General features: G+C 42.8%; 1 protein-coding gene across 2 annotated transcripts in view; it reads left to right on the top strand.

The window, feature by feature from the left end:
• Positions 1-25,864, top strand: part of MORC1 (MORC family CW-type zinc finger 1) — a 47,466-nt gene that overhangs the window by 17,098 nt on the left and 4,504 nt on the right. The window contains exons 8-23 of one of the 2 annotated variants that reach the window (XM_082219727.1): positions 1,654-1,759; positions 3,366-3,491; positions 4,523-4,602; positions 6,958-7,031; positions 9,004-9,068; positions 10,412-10,555; positions 12,050-12,204; positions 15,242-15,370; positions 16,120-16,225; positions 17,014-17,146; positions 17,937-18,002; positions 19,533-19,754; positions 20,596-20,688; positions 23,104-23,170; positions 23,803-23,905; positions 25,253-25,399. In XM_082219727.1, the coding sequence (XP_082075853.1) occupies positions 1,654-1,759; positions 3,366-3,491; positions 4,523-4,602; positions 6,958-7,031; positions 9,004-9,068; positions 10,412-10,555; positions 12,050-12,204; positions 15,242-15,370; positions 16,120-16,225; positions 17,014-17,146; positions 17,937-18,002; positions 19,533-19,754; positions 20,596-20,688; positions 23,104-23,170; positions 23,803-23,905; positions 25,253-25,399 (1,816 nt within the window). Of the gene's footprint in view, positions 1-1,653; positions 1,760-3,365; positions 3,492-4,522; positions 4,603-6,957; positions 7,032-9,003; positions 9,069-10,411; positions 10,556-12,049; positions 12,205-15,241; positions 15,371-16,119; positions 16,226-17,013; positions 17,147-17,936; positions 18,003-19,529; positions 19,755-20,595; positions 20,689-23,103; positions 23,171-23,802; positions 23,906-25,252; positions 25,400-25,864 lie in introns of both variants that reach the window. The other variant, XM_082219726.1, reaches the window with a different exon arrangement.

Here is a 25,864-nt window from a genome sequence, read left to right as displayed (position 1 = left end):
AGATCCATCTCGTTCCCTCAGTAGCTAAGCAGATGACGACGAGAATCTCACAATCAAGATATGAGGGCAATGGCTCTCTCCAGTGCTTCCCAAGCCACTGGCATTCAGGGGCATGCCGTCTCTGATCTGATGATAGTACACAGCCACCACAAGTATTAGCCATTGATAGACTTGTCTGTTTGGAGAGCCCCCAAAACGATTTAATCCCACCTAGACTTATGGCAAAGTATTGTTGCGTGCCACCCCAATCTCTCAGTGCAAGATTTCAGGGGATTCCAGCTGCTTACCAGGGTTTGTGTTTCTTTTGGAAATGAGGCACAGAAGAGACTGTGGTCTCTTTAGGATATATGGTTTACTTACACATACAGTGGTCCCTTGGGTTAATTAAGAACTTAATTCGTTCTGGAGGTCCATTCTTAACCTGAAACTGTTCTTAACCTGAGGTACCACTTTAGCTAATGGGGCCTCCCTCTGCCCGCTGTGCCACTGACACTTGGTTTCTGTTCTGAAGCAAAGTTCTTAGCCCAAGGTGCTATTTCTGGGTTAGTGGAGTCTGTAACCTGAAGCGCCTGTAACCTGAAGCATCTGTAACCCGAGATACCACTGTATATACAACCTGAGCCTGTGATGGAAGGGCTAACAGCATCAGCGCCTCAGGAGGGTCTTTCCAGCAGAAATCGGGCATGGCTCTCTCTCCCTTTCTCTCTGCCTTTCCAGTCTGGAGCTTTGCTTCTATCTCACATAACTCAACTCTCTTTTGTCTTTCTAAGTAATAGGCAGATGAGGGAGAGGAGCCCATCCCTTTGTCACTTCCTTTGTTACCTTATACCACAGGTGTCAAACACAAGGCCCGCGGGCCGAATCCGGCCCGCCAGACCTCGTCATGTGGCCCGTGTAGCCACCGCCGGCCGCCGGCCTTCACCTTTCATTCTCGCTTTTTTTTTTTTACACAAGAAAGCCGCCTCTTCAGCGCATGCGCGGCAGCCTAAAAGCCAGAGAACGTCTGCCCTCTAGCAGCGCCGGCCGTTCTACACAGGAAACCTCCACTTTACATGCATTCATGTAAAGTTCTACAGATACAACCGGCCCTTTGAGGGTGACCAAACTGCTGATGCGGCCCCCGATAAATTTGAGTTTGACACTCCTGCCTTATACCTTGGGATAAATGTGCTTCAAGTTAAGTATTTTCGGGTTGCGCTCCGCAGCGACCCGGAAGTAACAGAGCGCGTTACTTCTGGGTTTTGCCGCGCGCACATGCGCAGACGGTCGAAATGACATCACGTGCATGTGCGGAAGCGGCAAAACGCGACCTGCGCACGCACGGACGCGGGTTGCGTTTGCTTCAGGATGCAAACGGGGCTCCGGAACGGATCCCGTTTGCATCCCTAGGTACCACTGTACTCCCCTATTTAGCAGGCTGTTACCAGACTGACTTGGCTATTCTAGGCATTAGAAAGGTCTCTGCCTACAACCTCCTCTCCACCTCCCCAAACTCTTAACAGTATATTAATCTGGGGAGAGGGGGGAGTCTATAATCTTGCGACTGGACCCTAGTTTGCTTAACTGCAATTATCCACTGTACTCTTCTACTTTAATTGGCATAAGAATTGTAAAACTGATATTTCAGTAATGGATTTTAACCTTCACACGTAGGAACCTTGCTGGTAATATACAATCTGAAACTCACTCTCAGTTTTGAGCCAGAACTTGATATCCTAACAGATGAGGAGGATATGTTGCTTGCTGTGGCACCTGAGAAGTAAGTTTCATGGTCATTTTCTGATTTTATGTTATACTTTAATGCTGTGGACATTTTGTGAGTAGCTTAGAGACTCTTTACAGAGCAAGCAAACAATACGTTGAACGGACAAAGGGTATGAATAAAAAAATATATTTGGAAGATGCTCCTTGCAAACAATCCATTTTGCTTGGACACTAGAAATCACAGAATGTACTTACAATGTGTTGGTGAATGGAATTTAACACCTGCTTTAATTTTGTAACGGTGTACTTCGAATCCCAAATTCTTCCATGTATTCCTCATAACAGGAGAATTCTAATGGATTAGGAGCAGAAAGAGAGAGAGTAGCAGTGCAAACCTATCTTTATGTAAAAGGTAAAGGTAAAGGGACCCCTGACCATTAGGTCCAGTCGCGGACGACTCTGGGGTTGCGGCGCTCACCTCCCTTTATTGGCCGAGGAAGCCGGCGTACAGCTTCCGGGTCATGCGGCCAGCATGACTAAGCCGCTTCTGGAGAACCAGAGCAGTGCACGGAAACGCCGTTTACCTTCCTACCGGAGTGGTACCTATTTATCTACTTGCACTTTGATGTGCTTTCGAACTGCTAGGTTGGCAGGAGCAGGGACCAAGCAACAGGAGCTCACCCCATCGCAGGGATTCGAACCGCCGACCTTCTGATAAGCAAGCCCTAGGCTCTGTGATTTAGACCACAGCGCCACCTGCGTCCCTCTGTGAACTTGGGAGCAAATCCCATTGTGTTCAGTGGAGCTTACAGCCAGGAAAGTGCGCATGGGATGGCATCCTAAAAGAAGCTTCAAACAATGGATGTGATTCAGCTCACTGTTTGTGTGCACAGAGAGTGGGGTGTTGATGCCTCTGTGCATGCCAAGAAGGCCCAGTCAACTCGTGCCCCCTGGGTTCTCCAGTGGCTAGATGTAGGGTGGCCAGTGTAACATTCTGCTTGCCTTGATGCTCTCTCTCTCCCCGTTTCCATTCCTCAACCTGGTATACATATTAAGGGACCACAATCTTTATTGTACAAGCAATCCTTGATTTACACAGGGGTTACATTACGGATCCCTGCATGCACTCACAGGGCTCATGTAAAACATTCTGTCCCGCCCCCATTCCACCCTTTTAGTGACGTTTTCAGGTCATTTCCAGGTTCTGCACCATGCGCGTAATCACTCATCAATTGGATGTGCATAAATTGGTCATTGCCTGTATAACCCCTCCTTGGGAGCTGTGCTGGCGTGAAGATAGCACAAAGACATGGCTCTGTTTTTACCCAGGTGTAAGGTCATGCTTCCTATAGCAGCACAGTGCAGGATTCAACATATCCACAAAGATCATGTGCTAATTCACAATAGTATTTGCCAAATTTTAATTCTTCCCTGGAAGGTGGGTAGAATCGCCAGCATTAAAAGTTTTAGAAAGTTGGTTTAATTTCATGCTAAAGAATTGTATTGCACCTTGAAAGGCTTCAAGAGCACTTAAGTGAGAACATGTTTTGAGTTTGTTTGTTTTTTGTTCAAGCGGATTACGTGCCCAATTTCCTCTATCCACCAGAGTTCTCCCTTTGTGAGCCTAAAATTATTCTGCCTTAAACACTTTTCTGTGTCAGCCTTCCAGAACGGCAGTCGCTGAGAGCCTACACAGCTATATTGTACTTGGACCCACGAATGAAGATATTCATTCAAGCCAAGGAAGTAAAAACCAAGCGTTTGCCACATTGCTTTTACAGACCCAGGTGAGCCAGCTTTCCCCAAGACTGTTATAAAGCCAGATATTTAAATTTCCAAAGCAGTGTGCTTGAAAGCATTAGCTGTTCTCTCTTTTTGGCCATGGAGAGAAATTGACTTTGATGGCGGAGCAATTTGTAATCTAAGCCAAGTTCAAATCACACTGGCAGGCTGGACTGCGGAAAAGGTAATCAGCTGTGACCAAACACTTTGACCCAGAACAAAGAACACTTTACATAAGATAATCACCGAACTGCGGGGAGGGGGGAGGTGTTGTTTGTTTTTCTGTGGATGTTTTCACTTGAGTGAAAGTTGCTCAGGCAATTCTGTAAAGGTTCCACTAAATGATTATAGGCCACTTATAGAGGTCCTTTTTTAATGGACTCCTAATCTTATAATGTGTAATATGCATTTGAAGTACGGTTTAACAAGCTGAATGAATGTTCTGATACAAGTTCCAGCACTGATAGGATCTGATCCAGTTCTCGCTGCACTGAGTGATAGAGGGCCTATGAAGTGAGGAGGTAGGGATCTTAAATATACAGTTTAACAGTTCCGTGGATGGTGCTTCATATTTGGCAAGTATACTCATTCTCTTTTCAGATGACTGAGTCTTCTGTGAATTGAAAGGACTTTGTGATGACAAACACACAAGTGAATACCACCCAAAAAATTTTTAAAAATAAAATTACCAAATAAATTCTAATGGATGAACACCCGTCCTTGGGATAAAAGGAAATCCAAATGATGCCTCTGTCACCATGTAGATCATGGTTCTGAATCCTATATTGGTTGTGGATGGCACAACTGATTTTTTTGAGCATTTCATGCACTTTTGAGGCCTGTGCAAAGTCAGTTTACTGTAGGGCACAAGGATTGTGCCTACCCTGTCCTCACTTGTGCAAGGAAGTCCTTGCCATTCCCCTCTGCAAAATGGAAATAATAGTGGTCAACTTCATTGTGTTATTATAACAATTTGTCTTTCATATGGCATGTCAGATAACTTTTATCCATGACTGTGTTTTTCATGTCTTCACAGGATGTATCCATACATATCATCTTCATTCAAACACGTTGCTAGAAATTTACTGCAAAAGGCAGAAATGGATATGAAGGCTGGTAGGTATTGTCCCATAACCTTAATAGTTTCAATGCTAGGTGCTCTCTAAGCGGTTGCTAGCATTGTTTGTAAAGGGATGCTTTTGCGCATCACTTCTGATTTTGCTTCGCAGCAAATAATTTCTGGCATCTGTGGAGCAAATCTAGTTATGCATCTCTTTCCCGTTGCGGGACGACTTTGCCGTTGCAAAAGTCATCCCGCAACAAACCCCGTACAACAGTGGGTTTAGTACACAAAGAATGATGTAGGTATATTTTGGATAGCCTGGGGGAAAAACTGGGTTGTATCCAGTGCCCATCATTCCATGCACACAACAGGCTTCCATTTTTGCAATTAAACTCATCCTCAAAATCTGCTCCAGAAAACCAAATACTGATGGAATTAAGCACTTCTGGGACTTGTGTTCAGAGAACAAGAGCAGGGAGGAGATCACTTGTACTACAGAATGCTAAAGTAAGTGGAATGGGGAAGTTGAAGGGAGCATCAGATGTCAATCAGATGGTGGGATTTCTTTCATTTGGAAGAGGGTGGAGGATATAGGTGACTGCCTGCCTGCATTCATCCTAGACTTTGAATTTGTTTTCATTGTTCCTCAGATAAAGAGACTATGGACTCAGCTATACAGCTGCAAATAAAACGTTTAAAGTGTGTTTTAAGTGCAATATACAATGTGACATTAGATGGCAATGGTGCGGTTTATGGAAAATCCAACATATTTTTAAAAAACGCTTTAAAAAAGCATTTTCAAAATGTTTTTATATGTGTGTAGATTCCACCTATGTCCTTGATTAATCTTGGATAATCGTCAGTGACGGTTTGAACATCTACCTGAAACCTGCACCTTCACTTTTAACTGTTAATAATTCGTTCCACCTCCCCTGTCGGAGGCAGCGTGCCTCTGAATGGGAGGGGTTTTCCTGGTAGCCCAACCCTCACCCTTGGAAGCCTTGCAAATGGCTGCCGGAGAGGGGCAATGAGCAACATCCCGGAAGGGGTGTTTCTAGGACGAAGGTGAAACTGTGAAGCTTCCTTGTTTATTTTTGCTATTGGATGCTGCATTAAGTACAGTGGTACCTCAGGTTACATATGCTTCAGGTTACAGACGCTTCAGGTTACAGACTCCGCTAACCCAGAAATAGTGCTTCCGGTTAAGAACTTTGCTTCAGGATAAGAACAGAAATCGGGCTCCAGCAGCAGCAGGAGGCCCCATTAGCTAAAGTGGTGCTTCAGGTTAAGAACAGTTTCAGGTTTAGAACGGACTTCCGGAACGAATTAAGTACTTAACCTGAGGTACCACTGCAATCATGTTATATTTATAGTATTGAAATGTGGCCTTTTTGTATTTTACTATACTTGCTACGTTATGAAATAGTTACTATGTTATGGTTTTGCAGTATTGCTGTGAAATTGCTTTTGTAGTGTTTGTTTGAAATGCCTTCTGGTTTTCTTTGCTGTTGAGCATGATTTTTATTTTTTTATTTTGGTGGGAAAGCAGCATACCAATAAAATGAATGGATGACTGCCAGTCGCTGGGAGCCACAGGAGTGGGGAGAGCGCTGTTGTGCTCAAGTCCTGCGTTCGGGTTTCCCAATAAGCACCTGGATGACAACTTTGAGAACAGGATGCTGGGCTTGACAGGCTGTTGGCCTGATCCTGCATGCTCTTAGAACTGTGACACCACAGCAAGTGCTGAGTACAAATATCGCTGCATGTTGAGGAAAATTGATAGATAATTCCCTCATACTACTGAAATGCAAAAGTGGCGGATTTAAGAATTGCCTTGAGTAAAGCTGCATGGAGTTGCATTTGAAAAATAGCAATGTATGAAATGAATGGGAAGATTTCAATTGCAAGTTTTGTACAGTCTCTGACACCTCTCCCCGCCCCCCCCCCCGCCCCACGCCACTTTCCATTGGGCCTAGATGCCTTCAGAAGTTGACCCCGTTCTACAGACAGAGTCAGCAAATTTATTATGGCACATATGCTAAGAAAGTTAAATTTATTACGGCGATATGCTAATAAAGTTAACAAATTTATTATGGCATATATGCTTTTTGTCCATTTATTCAGATGCATGAAGCATTATCTAGAGTTAAAGAGTTTTATGTAGAGATTGCTGGGGGGGGTGAGGGGAGGGGATTGTAAACAGGGAGGTCAGAAGGGAAATAAAGTGCTCTTCCCCAAATGTGCTTAGGTTAGAGGGGAAGGCAAGTGTGTGCTCACCTGAGCTTGTTTAATGCCAAGGTGCCAAACAGAGTTTTGCTTAATGGCGTGTTGCGTTCTTCCTGTGTATGGCAGATCGGGTTAGTTTCTCTCCTGCGTGGTTTAACAGGTGCCTTTGCTTATGCTTATAGCTGAAGATGCTGTGAAAGAAGCCAAGTGCACGCTACAGCAGTCACAGGACTCCCTCTTCCAGGAAAAACTTGAGGTATAGTAACAAGGATAAAAATGTTTGAGATATTTAGGGTGTGCTGTTATTTCCTCCCCCGCCCACCCAAAGCGCACAGTCTTACCTGGGAAATCTCCAGGGGAATTGAATGAAAGCTGTGCAAGAATGTGAACACAGCCACCTTTTAGGGGCAGACTTAGGTAACTATGGCCAAATCCAGGCTGGGAAAGTATATCTTCTGCCTCAGGGTTCCTGAGAATTAGGGGTTGGAGCGAGAAATGAAAGAAACTGCAAAGGCTAGGCTCCTCGTAGTAAGAACCTGGCCAATCCAGAGTGTTGGAGCTTCCTACCTGTCATAGGGCTGATGTTGCAAAACCTTGTTCCTTTCTGGACCTGAAGAAGAGGACTCTGAGACACAGTCCATGATGTTACTTGAAGATCCACCTTACCCTATGTGTGCCACTTCAATCTGCAGAATGGGCATTCCTACACACACCACCCAATGTTTGCACTTATAAGGAATCAATCTCTTAGTGTCACATCGTCTGCATTCTGGAACTTCCAGCCTGCGGACATCACTGTTCTGTTTTTGGTTCCTGCTAAAAAAACAAACCACATTTTTGTTTAGGCAAACCTAACCAGATATGTAGAATTAATGCACATTTTAATATGTACATATCTGTTATAATGAATATTTTTAACTGCTGGTTTTATTTATATTTTGTGAATAACCTTACAAATGTTAAATAATTAATTTTTAAGGTTAATTTATTCTTAACTCTGACTTTTATTGATGCATTTTACTGCATAATTTATTTCATGTAAACCACTTCCAGGTTTTTTAAAATTAAGCAGAATCTCTAATACCAATCCACTGCATTTCACTGGCCTTGAGTAGGGTGATTTCCCAGTGAATTGTGTCCAAAGTCTGTGCTTTATTTCGCAAGCCGCTTTTATTGGCCCACAATTGCCAGTGTAGAGTGTCAACTTTTTCCACATTTGGCTGTGTTACTTGGATAGACTTAAAAGATAATTGCTCAGAAATATAGGCCATGCATGGTGTTAATGCTAGGCTTTTGAAAGTTTTGCCTAGCATGACCTTTAAACAGTGGGGAAGATTTTCCAATCCTGTTAATTGCCTATTTACTATTGCTGAGGACTCTTAAAGTCGTTATTAAGCTGCATTGGCTTCAGATTCAATTATTTCCTAAAGAGTGTTTAGAAGGCACTTTCCACTTCAGAAGACTTTCAATGTGATAATTATGTAGACTAATTGCACCTGCGCAAATTATCATTTATATTCATAGGAACGTTCACTATTATACTAATCCCCATTATACTGATTTACAAGCCTTCCACAACTATCACCATGATTAATGCTTTGAATGCACCACCTAAATATTTGCATGGTGTGAAAAGTGTGCTAGGTGCTGTACATAAATAAATGTGACACAGTCCAAGACAAGGCAATTTAACTACTTACTTTTAAGCCCTATTCAGATATCAGTTTCCACAAAGTCTCCATAATTTAACTACAGAACTCGCTCCCGCAGGAAGCAGTGGTAGGTGGCTTTAAAAGAGAATTAGACAAAATTCATGAAGGAGAAGGCTATTGATTTCTACTAACCTTATGACCCACCAGAGGTATGCACCCGCCTTGCAAGAACCTGAGAGAATGTTGTGGCGCTTGACAGAAAATAAGGTTGTCGAACCCCGAAGGAACGTGATGGAGTCGTAATCCTGGAGTTTCCAATAAACAAGTGTAACACAGAAAAGAATGCTTATTTGTAGGATAAAGCGTGGAGTCGTGGTTAGAGAGACAGACTATGATCTGGAAGACCAGGATTAAGCATGGGGGGGGGAACCATGTACACCCCCTTGAGCTCCTATACAAAAAGGGTGGGATGTAAATGAAACAGATAAGTAATCTCTGGGAGGCTCCTGGAATGCAATATGTGCTCAGAGTAACTTATTCTACTGCTCTTTCCTTTCTGGTGATGGGGGTGCTCAGCTCGCATTAACGGACGCAGTGGAGAATGAAAAGAAAATGAGGGAAACATTGAAAGACAAGCAGAGGCAAGTTAAATGAGAGTGTGGTTTACTTTTGGTGAAATGGTCATGCGAGAGAGGAAAGGGGAGCGGGTGCAAAAGAAAAAGAAAAAGCCCTGCCTGCCTAAAATGACCAATCGTAATTGAAGCATGGGCACCTGTGGATGCTATATATTCCTGACATTATGTTTTCACAGTTCTGTAGGCATTGAAACATTTCTGAGAGTTTACCTTGTAAACTTTACCTTGTAAAGAAAAACGGGAAGCCTCTTTCTAACACTGAAAGCCGCTACTCAATATGGCTCCTATGAAGAATGGGACTAACAGTCAGTGCTGGATCACTTGGGGAAACGTTTTTCAGCAAACCATGGTGTCAGGTGAAGGGTTTTCCTTTGCCCACGTGGTTTGAAATCAAACCACACAGGCAAAGGGACGTGGCTTTGAGGCGCTGGCGATCAGGGAGTTGCATCTTTGCTTGCACCAGACCTGGTGTCATGTATGATGTCAGATGTATGTCGGGTGGGTGTGGCTTGGACAAAACTGCTCTACATGCCAGATGGAGAGGCTTCCCAGGCCTAACTAGGCCCACAAGCTGGAGCATCCTCACTGCTGTTGTAAAGAAAAGGGAAAAACAAAGGACCCTTGTATATTTCAAGAAGTATCACACCATTTGAAGCAGCCATGGCTTTCCCCAAAGACTGCTGAGAACTGTAGTTTGTTACAATTGCTGAGAGTTGTTAGGAAGCCTCTGTTCCCTTCCCAGAGCTACCATTCCCAGAGTTCTATGGGAAGAGGGATTGATGTTAAATGACTCTGAGAATCGTAGCTCTGTGAGGGGAACAGTTCTCAGCACCCTTAACGAACTACAGGTCTCAGGATTCGTTGAGGGAAGCCATGGCAGTTTAAAGTGGTATGATACTGCTTTAAATGTATAGTGCAGATGGGGCCATCATCTCAGTAGTGTGGTTTGTACTTCTAATTGGAACACCAACCTAATGCAATTAAAACTTTTCCTGCATTTGAGGCAATTTTCAAAATCATTGTGGAGTCATACAGTGAAACCTATCCATGCCTACTTCAGAATAATTAACCATGAGTTCAGTGGTGCTTAATGAAGGCTCAGTAGAAATGTTGAAAATTGCTCATGAGCCATACTTCTAAAACATAGAATGAATATCTGTTTAATAATGGTGCATGGGTTAAACCTTTTTGCCACAGAGCAAAATCAGATTCTTTCCTAATTTATCACATCAAATTGGGTTAAATCCATAGTTATGTATGCAATTTACTTGTGGAAGTCAGTAGCCTTCAAAATGAAGTTAAGTGCAATGGGAAAATCTTTTATAAAGTCTTGTTTGTTTTCTGTTTAGAAATCTGAAACAACCCAAAAAGCTCTTCTTAACATTTGGAGTCAACATTCTGAACAGAAGTCAATATGGCATGCTTATCTACAGCAATAAACGCTTGATCAAGATGTTTGAGAAAGTGGGACCACAGAAGAATAGAGGATCTTAGTAAGTTTTCTCCCCTTTTCAGTGTTTTAGGGCCACCTTTCAGGGTTACTTGAAAATGCATTTATGCTACATGCCAGTGGGCTTGCTCCAAAGTTATCCTTAAAGATAGAAATATTCTCTGCGTCATTTTGAGTATTATTTCAAAGGTTAATGGGTGACTTTGGGATAGTTACTCTCTCCCAGACCAGCCTCCTGCACAGGGCTGTTGCAAGGATGAAATCAAGGTGGAGAGAAAACCATATTCTTTGCTTTGAGTCCTTGGAGGGAAAGTGGTCCTGAGTTACATCCATCTTTTGATGTTGCTGTTAGCATTGGGAGGAAATCCTCCTCGTTGGTTGGCAGTGATTTATAGCAACTTTAAGACTGTGACGTGAAAGGGTTGTCACCCATTGGGTGAGCAACCAGTTGAAAACATAATATGAGCCTTCTGGATTGGACGAAATGGCCTGTCTAGTAAGAACATCCTGTTCTCACGTTGGCCAGCTATGGGAAACCTGAAAGCAGGACCTGAGCATCCCAGGGGTCTCCCAGTCTGTGACTTCTAGCAAGGGGCATTCAGGGGCATACTGCGTCTGACACCGGAAGCATAGCACAACCAACGAGTGTGTAACTGACTCATGCAGTCTGCTCTGCATAAAGACAGGACCACAGGTGTAAATACCCTGCTGATCTCTCAGTACTGTGTCTGGAGCAGGGTCGTTTCCGGATTTGTGGCTGCATCCTGTCTCTTAATTCTGCAGTGGTGCCATCACAGTCAAAGGTGTATTCTCTTTTTTATCTTTCCCTTTGCACCTTCTCTGCTGAGAAATCATCCATATAGTCCAAACACAAGATGGGGAAAAGGAAGGCACCCCTTCCAAGGTGTCAGGCAAGCACCTCTGGGCAGGATACTGCACAGCTGAGGTGCCACCACGAAGAAGAACCTCTCCTCTGGAGCCACCACCCCATTTCACTTGGCAGGGATCCCTGGAGCAGGGCCCCTGAAGAAGATACTAAATTTCAGACAGGAATATGCAAACTACCTTGCATGGTGGTTGTATGGCTAACTGAGACTGGCAAACAGTTTTACCTGCCCTGCGCCTTTGTAATTTGTTTATTTATTGCATTATATCCTGCATTTGCTCCATGGTGTTCTTGGCAGTGTAGATGGTTTCCTCCCCGCCCCCGCCCCATTTAATCCTTGCAACAACCCTGTGACCCAGGTTAGGCTGAGAGGCAGTGACTGGCGCACCCTGTGAGCTTCATAGCTGAGCAGGGATTTGAACCTTAGTCTCCCAGGTCCTAGTCCAAATTTCTAACCACTACACCACATGGCAGTTTGGCACACTATAAATCCAAGTTAATTATTCTAAATCCTAAATATATTAAAATTTTACCAAATTGAACTTCAGCCACTGTATATTAAATTTTTTTAAAGCTCAGTTTGTGGTGAAGCTACATCTAAAATCAGGCCCTGCCCACTGTGTAATCTAAAGTATGTTTTTACTATTGCAGTTTTGGTTCTGGAGCTGTAGGGATCGTGGATGTGCCGTGCGAAGTCATGGAGCCAACGCACAACAAGCAGGCCTTTGCAAACACTAGGGAATACAACCGCTTGTTGAAGGCAATGGAAAACTGTCTTGTTCAGTATTGGAAAGACATAGGATTAAGTAAGTAGTGGGCCCCACGTGCAATGCCTTGCAGTAGTCTAAGCAGGAGGGTACCAAAGCATACAACTAAGTAGCCCCATGGTGTCTCCATAAAAATCCAGCCCTATATGTGCTGCTCTGTGCACTGAATAGTTCACATCATGGAGCCTCCACTTCATGACAGACCCTCCTTAATGGGGTGCGTGGTGACAGTTTTGAAAACAAGAGGGTCCTTGTGGTGAGCTCCTCTAAGCAAACAGCTTAGCGCAACAAAATCGTCCCTGTCCAGTCTAAATGGTCCCTGCACATCTGATTTGTCATATAGGGCAAAAGTTTTTAATAAATATATAGCGGCTCTTTTGACTCTTTAAAAGGTCTTTCAGGGGCTACCTGAACAGTAATTGAGCTGCTAATGTGTGAGTTTCAAGCATTAGGAGCCTTTGGGCACTTACAATTCCAGCCTTAAAAGCACATTATGTGAACAACTACCCTTAATGTATCAGAGTGGCTGAGTGACTAAGCTTTTGACTCATCCTTACACCAGTTCAGCCCTTTCCCTGCACCAAGATACACAAAAGTTTGCTCGACTCGTAATAGATAAGGGGAGCCATTTATTTGATAGGCGCTCTGATTCCATGCCAGCTTCTGCCAGTAATGTAATAATGCTACAAAGTCAGAAGGCTTGGGGGTCCATGGAAGTATCACACCGGGGCCAGATAAGGGGTGGCCATGGCATGGTTCCTTCTGTGTGCTTTTCTTCTTGTATTTCTAATACATTCTGCATTTTACAGAGAATGGCGTGGAATGGAGCAATGTCCCGCCTCTCAAAATGTGAGAATTAGATACTAGGGTCAGTTCCAGGTTTTTGTGGGATTTGAGTGACAAGATGATCTGTGGGTTCCACCCCCTTCCTTTTCTAATTACACCCCTGGCTTCATGCTTCATCCCAACCTCTTTTCAGCCCATTCTTTCTCAGATAAGCAGACTCATTCCTTCATTACCTTGCCCAAAGGTGCATTTAAAAAAAAGGAAGAACACACCAAGAGGCTACAAAATGTGCATCTACTATGACTTTGATTACATGGTAGAGTCCATGCAAAAAGGAAAAACGCATGCAGCGATCCTTGCAAAATTTATATCAACACCCATTTAGGTTTTAGGTTCACAAAAACACACACCAATTGACTCAACATGCATAGGAATCGGTTGAAAGGCTTGTCATAGGGTAGCCAAAACAGTGGTGAAGGACAGAATGGTCAGTTTATGCTTTAAAATGGTCAACAGCTAGTCCTGGGTAGTTCAGAGTGTTAAGTATTAAATTCAGAACAGACCAGGAGATGCAGGAAGTTCAAGATCTAATGGAGAGGAATGCAGCCATTTTAGGATCCCAGTGGAGGGACACTATTTTAATATAATGGCAAGAGAACCAAAACGTCTTGGGGCCAGGCCTGGCTTGAGTACTGCTAATGAGCCTCTCCAAACAGAAGAAACAAGGCATGGCAGCATGGGAACAAGGGGCGAATAGAAAGGAGATGGGAAACTGCAAGGTATTTCTCGCTAATAAAATCTGACAAGCAATTGCTGTTCACCTAGCAGAGAGGCTAGAAGAACAGGCAAACACGTTTGTGCATTCTTTTTGCAAAATCAGATCTGTGTGCATATGCAGATGCTTTTGATAACCTGCATTTTGGAATCTGAATGCCGTTGCTCTGATGCCCATTTAAAAATCTAGTTTTAATCATTAATATTTATGTGAATTCTGAATGTTTTAAATAATGTACCAAATCTGCTTCTTTCCCCCCCCCCCTTCCCCGCCTTTGACTTTGCCTTCCAAATAGTTTGGATACTTTTCCTTGCTTAACTACAAAAGATCAGATGCACTCTCTCCAATAGCTGAGTGCCAATAGCAATTCTAGTCTCTCTCCCCCTCTCTGTGTGTGCTCTTGCTTTTATATATAAGAAAAATGCACAGGTAGTTGTGCAGCCTTAGGCAGGCAGCCAAAACAGAAGACGTGAAGCCGATGGTAGATGAAATTCAGATTAGCGGGTCACAAAGTGTGTAGGACTATGATAAATGAAAGGCTAGTGCTAATTGTGCCACTTGCACTCATGTCACATTTTTAATCATTTTTATTACTGGCGTGGAGAACAATGTTCATAAAGGTGGGGTGGAGATATTTACCTGTTTCCTCTTAAGGGAATTATAATGATACTCAATCCTTCCCCCTCCTATTCACACTGCAGATAGCTGTAGGAAAGAGATCAGTTAGCATCAGTTAGCACTCTCCTCCCACCCCACGCCTAACTGCAGTGTGTGTGTCTTTTCATTGCAAACATGGTAGATGTAGGGTTAATCCTTCCCATGTCCTGTGTTCCCAGTGAATATTAACCCTAGGCCTGTAATTAATTAAATAAAAATATATGCCACGCTTACAGTGTGATTACTGTCTCGTTGAACCAGTGGTTGTCAACAAGGACTACAACTTCCAGTAGCCAGCGCAGTCAATGGCGAGGGGTGATGGGAGTTGTAGTCCCACAACATAGGGAGGGGGGTTCCACATTGGCTACTCCTGAGTTAAGCCCTAAGCTCCAATCACAAAATTCACCTGAACCTCGCTGTCTTTCATAACCGTGTGCCAGGAGAGCTTGTTGATCTGTCCTTCTTCCACAGGGTTTTCCCGCTACTGAGTCCCATTCCTTTAGGTTATACTTCTATTCTTAGGGAAAGTGTCTCACTGACTGGGGACCAGAGATTGCTGAGCGCTGGCCAGCCAGCAGTTCTCTTCTGGATGTAGCCATCAATGCCCTACACTGAAGTAAATAAGGCAGCCTTCTATAGAGCAACATCAGAGCAATCTGACCTGGCAGTCATGATCATCCAGCCTATACCCATGCTATGTTGCAGTGCTTATCAGTGTGTTATCTCACAGCTGACAATGATAATAAAAAAAAAAATTCCTTCCAGTAGCACCTTAGAAACCAACTAAGTTTGTTACTGGTATGAGCTTTTGTGTACATGCACACTTCAAGATAACATTGCAACGATTTGTCTCCCGAGGTCAAAAAGAAGAAGCCTTGTTCTGGAGCGATTTTGGGTATCTGAGTAAAAACTGGTCTGATAAACCTTCAGAGAGCACCCAGTACAAGAGAAGGCGGGCTGTGGAAATCCCTGACATTGTTCAGTGTGGTGAGTTTCTACAATTGGACAAATAGGAAGACAAGGCAGGGGGAAGGTAGAGCTCAGCGGGGTGAAAATGAGAGTTCTTTGTTGTTTGACTTCAAATATGTTCACTTGAGCATTCCTCTTCACAGATGCCGTGCACTGCTGTGTTTTTCACTTTCTTCTTCTTTGAAAGGATCCTCTTATAAACAACTCCTTTGTTTCACTTTTTGCTGCCGTTAAAAGCACACTGTGGGGCAGCTAATGTAACAGGTCTCCTTCATGTTTTGTTATAAAGGCTGCTGGCATATAACTTGAGTGGCTTTGTAGGCCTCTGTGTGGGATAAAGAAAACTGTAAGCACGTTGCGAGCTTTTTGTTTCTGTGGTTTAAAAAAGAACGCACACATAAATCTACACATACACCTGTTTTTAAATTTTTCTCTGCATGAGGTTGTCGTTTTGGGGCGAGATGTAGGAGAGATGCACAAATAGAATAAGCTCAAAAAGACTAGGGTGGACTTTGGGAAAAGGTGTGTTTTAGGACTTGCACTGAGGATCTTGGGTAGGCTACCTGTTTGTCAAAGAAACACTTCTTTCAAGAGAAAATGCCATTGCTCAAATAGTTTTTATCTCATTTGTGACCAAAGTTGTCAGGGGGTTGAGAATTAAAGAGCAAAAATTCAGGCAATCAACCACAGTACCATAGTAAATCAATTGTGTCATTACTGTTTGTAACCATTAATTTGGATTTAAATCTGTTGATTTCATTCATTAGATATTTGCCTCAAATGGAGACTCCTGTCATATGACACCAGTATAAAACACAGAGGGCATCATGACACCTGGAACTGCAGACAGAATCCTAACCCTCTCGAAAATAGGTAAGCTTTTACATTTTGCTTGAACCTACAGTCTTATCTAGTCAGCAGAGATCTGTCTTTTCTCACTACAGTGGTACCTCGGGTTACATACGCTTTAGGTTGCATACACTTCAGGTTACAGACTCCGCTAACCCAGAAATATTGCCTCAGGTTAAGACCTTTGCTTCAGGATGAGAACAGAAATCGTGTTCTGGCGGCACGGCGGCAGCGGGAGGCTCCATTAGCTAAAGCGGTGCTTCAGGTTAAGAGCAGTTTCAGGTTAAGAACGGACCTCCAGAACGAATTAAGTACTTAACCCGAGGTACCACTGCATAGTATGAGGCAAGCTTCAAAATCATCTTGCCCAACAATCTCCTACGTGTAGGAAATCCAGAACTACATTTATATATTTACACACACATGCAAAAATGCATAACATGATATGAAAAAAGATGTAATGCTGGCAAGTATTTTATATTCGTACCAACTTTATTATGTATCTTGGAAATAACTTTCTCTAAGACACCTCTAAGACACATGTACACTTCTGTTTATTAAAATACAACATTGGAAGTGTAATTCAATTTATCTATTCTTAAATGTATATCCCAACTTTTCTCCAAAGAACTCAAGGGGGCAGGCATACTTTCCCCCCCAGTAGCTGCTCTCTCTGTTGAACCTGAGACCTCCTGTATGCAAGGCAGATGCTGGGCCACTGAGCTATGTGCCCATCCTTGCCTATGCCATTTAGAGAGACGGCGCAGGCGTTTCTTTCTATTGAATTGCTAAAAGTCAATATTACTTACTAGGTGTGGTGTACCAGAATGTTTGCCCCGCGTCCCTTTGGGTACCTTCAACCCAACTCAGTCAAAGAATGACAAACAAAAGCTCGTCGTAGATGCCATTCGGCAACGTAAATGGAGGCTGGAAAATCTGGAACAGGTGAGCTGCTTCCTGAGATTTGTACAAACGTCCATACACAAGTAACTCTGCAATGGCGTATGTTGCGTGCACCATTTTCAGCCCTGGAAGGGGGCAGAATGGGGGCAGGGTGGGCTTACGGACACAGTTTGTCAGAACGCAACCCCCATGCAAACAGGGAGTTGCCTGTCACCATATATGTTTCAATGTGGAATTGGATAATTGGAATTTAAGGTTTCCCCTTTTTATTGAATGCACTTAGGGTTAGATGAAATTTCGTATAGTCAAACGTAAAGAGACACTGGGGGGGATTCTAGGCACAAAAACTAAGAGATGATTATGTGTCTGAGGTCCAAAATTCTTCTAATAATTTTCTCCTCTCTCCCCCACCCCACTTTTACACTGGAAAGGTAATGTAATGTAATGTAATATAATATAATATAATATAATATAATATAATATAATATAATATAATATAATATAATATAATATAATATAATATAATATAATATAATATAATATAATATAATATAATATAATATAATATAATATAATATAAAATATAGAATAGAATAGAATAGAATAATAGTAGCAGCAGCAGCTGTGGAGCTCCTTTGGGTCTCTCTCTGTATTCTCTGAAAAAAGAAAATTCTGAGAAATATTTCCAGAAAAGTATTTTCTGCAGTCCCAAGTCTTAAGTCTGTTCAAAGAACACAATTGCATTTATATTATAAGATCATTGCTTCTGTTTATAATAATTATGAATAGATAAAAATGCCTGCTTGTCAATTCCTCTGTTCTTACCTTACAGAAACTTCACTTGATACAACCCCATACAATTGTCCAGCCTACAGCTGACAGCAAAACTCATAAGGATGTGAGTAACTTGGATTGCAGTGCTATGCTTGTGAATAAGTACCACTAAGATCAGTGGAACTGCCTTCTGAAGAGACATGGCTGTGATTGGGCTGTAAACCATTTATTTTGGCATGCTATTGTTATTAAGAATTTGTGTAGCACTCATTAGGTTAGATCCAATGGGTTGTTGTTTTTTCTGCACTCGGAGGTCTTCTTATTCAAGAAACGTTCTTTTATACCTATCCGACAAAGAAGGAGAGGGACACCCAGCCTAAAGATGTCCAGCTATTTCAGCAAGAGCTGGAGCAAGCAGGAACATGAGAATTGCTATGGGTCAGCCTTCCCCAACCTGGTGCTCTTGAAATATTTCAACTCAATCAACCTCGGGATACAGAGCAACCTCTGTACCAACGTGGTGGATTCTAGTATTTACACGAGCACAGTTCAGGTATTCAGCCTCACACCACTATAATCACATGGGGCAGGAGAGTCTCCGTGCATTGGTGGCATGTTTGTGGTGGGGCAGCCTCCTGAATGCATGTCATCTGCCCATGAGTTGCAACCCTGGCTGCCTGGACCCAGCCCCACAATATTGGAGATAGCTTTGGACCCATCAAGAGGCCCATGGCTCGAGGAACACTGCTCACCTGGCAGTCAAAGGCCTTTTGCTACCAGAGGTCAACTCAGGCCCTCCAGATGCTGTTGGAATACAAGTCCCACAAGAGGGAAGGTCTCAGCAAGATTTTACAGCAAGCCTCCAGTGTAGGTGTAGGGAAGGTTGGAGACCTGTGCTGGGAATTAGTAGCTTACAACAGCCTTGCAATGCAGTCGGTTGTTAATTATGTAGGCCAGCTGTTTGGATTCCCATTCAAAAATTGACATACCTCTCAGACTGCGGAAAGGTCAATTTACCCAAATTGTCCCCTCAAATCTCTTCCCGGGTCAAATGCATGTGGAATTTTCATGATCCATTGACTTCCATGCAGATTGGTTCTACAAACGTTCAAAAATTAAAGAAAGAAAGAAATGGACATGAAACAAGACCCAAGTAAGAGCAAAGACTCCTGCCTTTGATTCTTATAGTTATGCATTTAACCCTTTCAGTCATGGGCTTAGATAACACCAGGGATGCACTGCAACAATTTGTTGTAGGGCCCCATTTGTTAATACTTCTATTTCCTGGTTTCTGGTGTGTTATGTGGCCTTTAGGGGAGAGATGGAAGGAAAAAAGGATGGGGAAAAAGACAGTAATGTGTGTATATGTATGCTCATATATTCTTCATCACTGTATATCTAGACTCTAAGGTTCATGATCTGTTCTTCCAGCCTTGTAAAACAACAGGTATTCACTCAATATGAACTGCTATGAAAGGCGACTCAGCAAAATAATTTGGCAAATAATCTGATCTTTAGGATCAGTAACATCAGTAGTCCTTAGATTTGTCCTCAATCAAGTAATAGTTTCTATTCTCTCATGAATCTAACCAATGGGACAATTCTATCTAAGCTTGAAAAAGTGATGCCAGTTTCTCTTTCAAATGCCCAGAAGATGCTGTGCGAGAGAAAAGCTTTTCATAAAGATCCACATCCAGCCTGCAGCCGTTTGATTAAGAGTAGTACAAATAAAAGACGCACACAGCACTCAAGCCATCAAAAGGAGCCACCTGCAAAGCAAATGACTTGCCCTCAAAGGAGACAGCATCCTTGTCAGGAAGAAAAATGTTCCCTTTCAGCGGAGAAGGAGGAGGAGGAGGATCATGATATATCAGAGGTACAGACATATGGCAGCATGTGTTGAAAACAATCAGTAGGCCTCACAATATTCGATGTGCTTCATAATTCTTATTCTCCCTTGAATGATTCATTTCCCCCTATTAATTTGTTTCTTAAATGAACAGGCACATCCACATGGGGTAAAATTGGGCTGGGGTGTTTTTTTTTAGTGCATTCAAGAGTCACAGAAAGAATAGAACAGAATATAGAGATTAGAGAACAGGTTTGTAACTTCAGAGAAAAGAGGAGGCAGGGCATTAGCAGGGGGTTGTTTGGGAATCTGATCAAGGCATTGGGCTAGTTGACATATACACACATTCATGTCTAGGTTACTGTGACCATCCAGTGGTCAGTTGTGTGTGTGAATGGCCATGACGTGTCAAACAGTGCCACGAGTCCTCTCCCATCCTTCATGTGCCGTGCTTTTCAGTGGCATCAGTTCACACATTCAGCTTCCAGTCATCAGGTGTACATTAATCAGGTGTAGAGAAATCGGGTGGTGCATCTGCATGTGTGAACCAGCTCTTTTTCTTTTTACTAGTGCATTCAGACTATTTCCCAGATATTTGTGCAACATTATTATTATTATTATTGCTTATCATCATTACATTAATGGGCAGGTAGCTTGATTCTGTGTCAGAGGTCACATTCCACTTGCAGCCATCTAGCTACCGTGGCAATAGACTCCGTCACAGTCATTGTTAATCATGGCGCTCCAGCACTGTTTAAATTAGTAAGCTATCTTGGGAAATGCAGGTTCTTTTATTTATGTAGCAAACACTTATGTCGTCGTCGTCGAGCTCTAATTAATTGCCCTAATTGTTCTCATTCTAATGCAGGTGTCACCTATTGAAGCAGAAGATGAAAAGACATGTAATGAAAAGCTTGAGTTCACCAAAACTGAAGCGGATAGCAAGCAAGAAATCATTTGCGTAAGAGCCCATTGGTTACTTCCTTTTGCAAATCAGACTGGATTCTGAGGTTTAGGCTACACGTGGAGGAAGTTGCATGCTTTCAGAACCAGATCTGCTTCAGTCACGTACAGTGGTACCTCGTGTTAAGTACTTAATTCATTCTGGAGGTCCGCACTTAACCTGAAACTGTTCTTAACCTGAAGCACCACTTTAGCTAATGGGGCCTCCTGCTGCTGCCACACCGCCGGAGCACGATTTCTGTTCTCATCCTGAAGCAAAGTTCTTAACCTGAAACACTATTTCTGGGTTCGCGGAGTCTGTAACCTGAAGCGTATGTAACCTGAAGCGTATGTAACCCGAGATACCACTGTATAGAGGATAGAAGAGGTATCCACAGTGCTCTGCCCTCCTTCTGCCATGCCTTGCCTCTCACAGTCTGGTTCCAATATCAAAAGCTGGGCTGGCCTGAGAGAAAAGTGTTGGAGGGAGCAGGGGGAACTTTTGTTCTTGATTGGGGCACACCTAGGGTTAAAGAAACAACTTGGTTACATGTAGCTTGAGGCAGGCTTACTTTGAAATCCACATTATTTACATCTCTTAGGTGATGGCTGCTTCTAAAACATATATATTGAACAGGTGGCAAGAATGAAACATTTCCTTTAAAAAAAATGCCCTTGCCTGTTTTTCTGATACTGGCACCAAAAAGCAATTTTCATTGCAGAAAACGTAGCATAGATGGCAACTGTATTACTTAAAAGTCTCTAATACTCAGCTGGCTGCTTTGAGCACTCTAAGCCTCTCCTTTGAAATACTCCTTGCTTTAATTACTTGTGGCTCATCTGCTCAACTGTTTGGTTTGTCTAGAAATATGTACTACTTCCTCTGACAAAGAAAAAAGCAGTCGACAAACTGTATTATGCAGGTATAATTAGCACACATTTAAAAGAGTTCGCTATCCTGAGTTAATTATGTTCCTGCTACTTATTGTCAATAGCAGGTGGTCGACCCAAAACAAAAAGAATGCCAGCAAGCGAGATTACACTTAACATATGTCAAGTCTTATGTTTACAATTACTTTAGGAGGCTGCAGGGCTGGCAAGTAGCATAATGAGAAACATCAGAAAGCTAAGGCAATGGCTTCCGGAAAACAATGCAAAACAAACATCTTTAAATTACTTAAGATTATTTATGCCATTGAGGGCCCTATGAAGGGCAGTAACAAAAGGTTGAAACCACTTTTGCTGGGCTCCCCAAAGAGAGAACTTGAAATGTAGATACGATGGAAAATCTTTTGTTGATGCGATGTGACTCAGGAAATATTATTTGATATTTAAGTGAAGAGCTGTCCCTACAAGAATAATTATTAATCGATCCATATCAAATTAGGGGTGTGTGTATAGGGGTATTAGGGGAGGGGTAGTACCTCTGGTGGAGGACACGTTGTTCTCCCTCTGAGGTAGCTGGTCCACTTTTGGTCCCCACCATGCAATCAGCTCTCACCTGTGGCTCCCAGAAGCTGTTGTCATGTGACAGAGGCCACATGCCAGGAAAAGGCTTTGATTGGTCGGCTAAACCCAGCAAGGGTAGCCGATGGGTCTTAAGCCCACATTGAATTAGGGACTTCCTCTGCATGCGAAGACAGGCTCCAGTGGATTGAGTGGACAAGACCCATGGTGGGTTGAATGGTCAAGAAAGTGGTTTCTGCACATGCTGCAGAGGGAAATAAGGAGAAGATGGGGTTCATTAACCTAGGAAGGTAGGAGAACTCTGATCCTAAACCTCTGCTGCCTTGCAGGATATCTTTGGGAGAAGAAAAGGCTAAGGGGTACACCCTAGTCAAGTCTGGAGTCCCCAAGATGGTTGGATGGCGCTTTGTACGTCTCCTTCCAACAACTCCTGCAGCCAAGCTGGTGCCAAACATATGCTCTGCTTTTCTTTGGAGCATATCAGTGAGGCTGAGAGGGGGCGGGTCTTGTCATTTGGGCAGCTCAGGACCTCCATACACAGTCTTGTGGAGTAAGCTTTGCTCCTGGTCAAACTGCCGTTGCTTTAGCAACTGATATTGCATCGCACGAAAAGATCCTGACAGTTACTGGGTGGGGTGCAGACAGATGGAAGTTAGCTAGGAACAATGTACTGAACACCACAACAAGAATTATTTTAAGCAGGTGGAAATGTGCAGAATAATCTCTTTTCTTGTAATTATTGTGTTGGGCTGATCTAGCAGCTTCTTCCTATGTTCTTATAGTCAGATGCAAGTGAAGTTGTACAGCAGAGTCAGTAAGGTACTGGTTAAAAAGGAGACAGAGATTACTACAAGTTTAGCTACCAAGTTGAAATTAAAATTCCAATGGGGTTCCCAGTGCCAAAGATCCATGTATTTCTAAATATTTTGAGAAAAGACCTCTTCATAATCAAAATGTTACATTGCAGATTATACTATCTGACAGTGACACCGAAGTTACGCCAGAAGATGAAGATGTTATTTTCCTGTACAAAGGTAAAAGCAGTCATATTTTTGTCAGTGGGATATCTATTTTCATGTTTCTAAAATACGTCATAGCCAGTATCTCCACTTACATAATGCTTTAAAGGTGAATTAAAGACAGTGCTGTGCTTGAGGACTCATAACCACAGATGATAAGGGAATAGCATCATGGTTGCTGCCATTGGTATGTGGCCAAGGTGGGAAGAGGTATTTGTGTTTGTGGTGCCAGGCACTGTGAAAAGATCTTTGACGCAGGCTGAAAATGTCACTGGTTTTGTGTCTGCACAGCCACCTAGAGATTTCTGCACTACACCAGTGTTACACCAATGTGCCCTTATTGTTGGCAGTCAGTTGTTCAGAATGCGCTTGCAAGAACTGCAAAATTGTATTACATGACTTCTAGAAAAATCCAATCATGTTTGTCAGACTTGACCTACATGTTCATTTCTAGCCGGATTTGAAATTACTGGAAACCCAACTCATGAACCAACTCATACTTGAATGAACTCCAGCCCCATTAACATTTAGCCAAGCACATTTCAGGAACCTCACTGCAGCTTGCATGGGGCTCCCACATCCAGACTTGCTCATTCAGTTAAAGCTAACTTGTGTGCTATTTCTTCTGATATTTTTAATTCACTTAGAAGAAAAACAGGAAGTGTGTGATGAAAAGGGAGGCAGTGCATTCAGCCCAAATAATTGTTTTGATTTTGAGAAAAAACACTTGCCACCAGCAGACTTGGAAAGGTGAGTGTACCAGGATCCTCATTGGATAAGGTTTTGAGTTCTAATTTATTTACAGTGTATACATCACAATAAAGGTAAAGGGACCCCTGACCATTAGGTCCAGTCGTGACCAACTTTGGGGTTGTGGCGCTTATCTCGCTTTATTGGCCAAGTACAGCTTCCAGGTCATGTGGCCAGCATGACTAAGCCGCTTCTGGCGAACCAGAGCAGTGCACAGAAAGGACGTTTACCTTCCCGCCGGAGCGGTACCTATTTATCTACTTGCACTTTGATGTGCTTTTGAACTGCTAGGTTGGCAGGAGCAGGGACCGAGCAACGGGAGCTCACCCCGTCACGGGGATTTGAACCGCTGATCTTCCGATCGGCAAGCCCTAGGCTCTGTGGTTTAACCCACAGCGCCACCCGCATCCCTATACATCACAATAGGGAATAGAAATAATGTAAATATGAGTAGACATGAAAAGAGCCAGTTAGCTTAAGCCCTGCTGTAGAAAGAGACTTAGGACTCAGCTATACAGCTGCAAATAAAACGCTTTAAGTGTGTTTTAAGTGCAATATGCAATGTGACACTAGATGGTGAGGGTGAGCGTTATAGAAAATTCAATGTATTTTTTAAAATGCTTTTTTAAAAAAGCATTTTCAGAACGGTTTTTATATGCATGTAGATTCCACCTTAAACACTGTGAATAGGGTGGGGTGGGAGCTGGAACACAGTGGGTGCCAGAGAGCCCAGAAGTTCACAGTTTCAATACTGTTGTCTTTGGGTAGGGTTGGGGAAAACTCCTGCCAGAAATCTGGGAGAGATACTGCCAATGGTAGATAGGCCAATAGTTTGACTAATAATAATAATTTTATTACAGTGGTACCTCGGGTTACATACGCTTCAGGTTACAGACTCCACTAACCCAGAAATAGTACCTCGGGTTAAGAACTTTGCTTCAGGATGAGAACAGAAATCATGTAGTGGTGCTGCAGTGGCAGCAGGGTGCCCCATTAGCTAAAGTGGTGCTTCAGGTTAAGAACAGTTTCAGGTTAAGAACGGACCTCCGGAATAAATTAAGTACTTAACCCGAGGTACCACTGTATTTAGACCCAGCCAGTCTTGAAATAAGGCAGACAACATTCCTGTTGACTAGATTTATCCATCTAGACAATCTAGTATTGTCTACTCTAAATGGCAGCATCTCTCCACGTTCTCAACCAAAACTATCTGATCCTATTTAACTGAAATGGCATGCCAGGAATTCAGTATGCAAAGCCTGTGTTCTACCCCACAGCTATGGTTCTTTCCCTGTTTGGGAGGAGGGGTACGGTCCTTGAACTGATCTTTGTGGTATGTCTGTTCAGTGACTCCATGGAGACTTCAGAAGACGACAGCAAAGAACAAGCTCTTGTTGCTGAGCAGGAGTCTAATGCTGCAGTTTCGCACACATGTGGGGATCCCCAGAGCATTTCTGAAAACAAAATGGTAGAAACCTTGACAGCTCGCATCAAGTAAGTATTCCTAAAGGTACAGTCTTGCAGCCAAATGTGATGTCCTTGTATCCTAACAAGGACCTTTTTGAGGCCTAATTTCATGCTAAATATGAATCAAGATGGCAACTGAGTGATGGGCCTATTGGACTGTGAAATACTTAATGAATATACACTGCTGTGTGGAATTGACATTGAAATGGTCCTCCAGGGACCAGTTTAAGGCATAGATTATATGATCAACAAGAACTACAGCTTATATGGATTCTTAAAAATATTTTTAATAACTCTGTTAAGGCTTTCAGCATTACTATTTTTTGCAGACAAGTAATTCCATCAAGATCCTTACTTTTTTTAAAAAAAATACTCAGTTGATAATAATCTAGCATTCTGGCTAAACACTGAACCCAATTTTTGAAAGTGTGCATTTGCACTCAAGGCCAAATTACACATTATATGAAATACTCTCAGAAATGTGGTTAGGTC

Source organism: Podarcis vaucheri, assembly GCF_965113315.1.
Source record: "Podarcis vaucheri genome assembly, chromosome: 4".
Lineage (NCBI taxonomy): Eukaryota > Metazoa > Chordata > Lepidosauria > Squamata > Lacertidae > Podarcis > Podarcis vaucheri.
The sequence above is the reverse complement of the archived record's forward strand: the minus strand, read 5'-3'. Positions and strand labels throughout refer to the sequence as shown.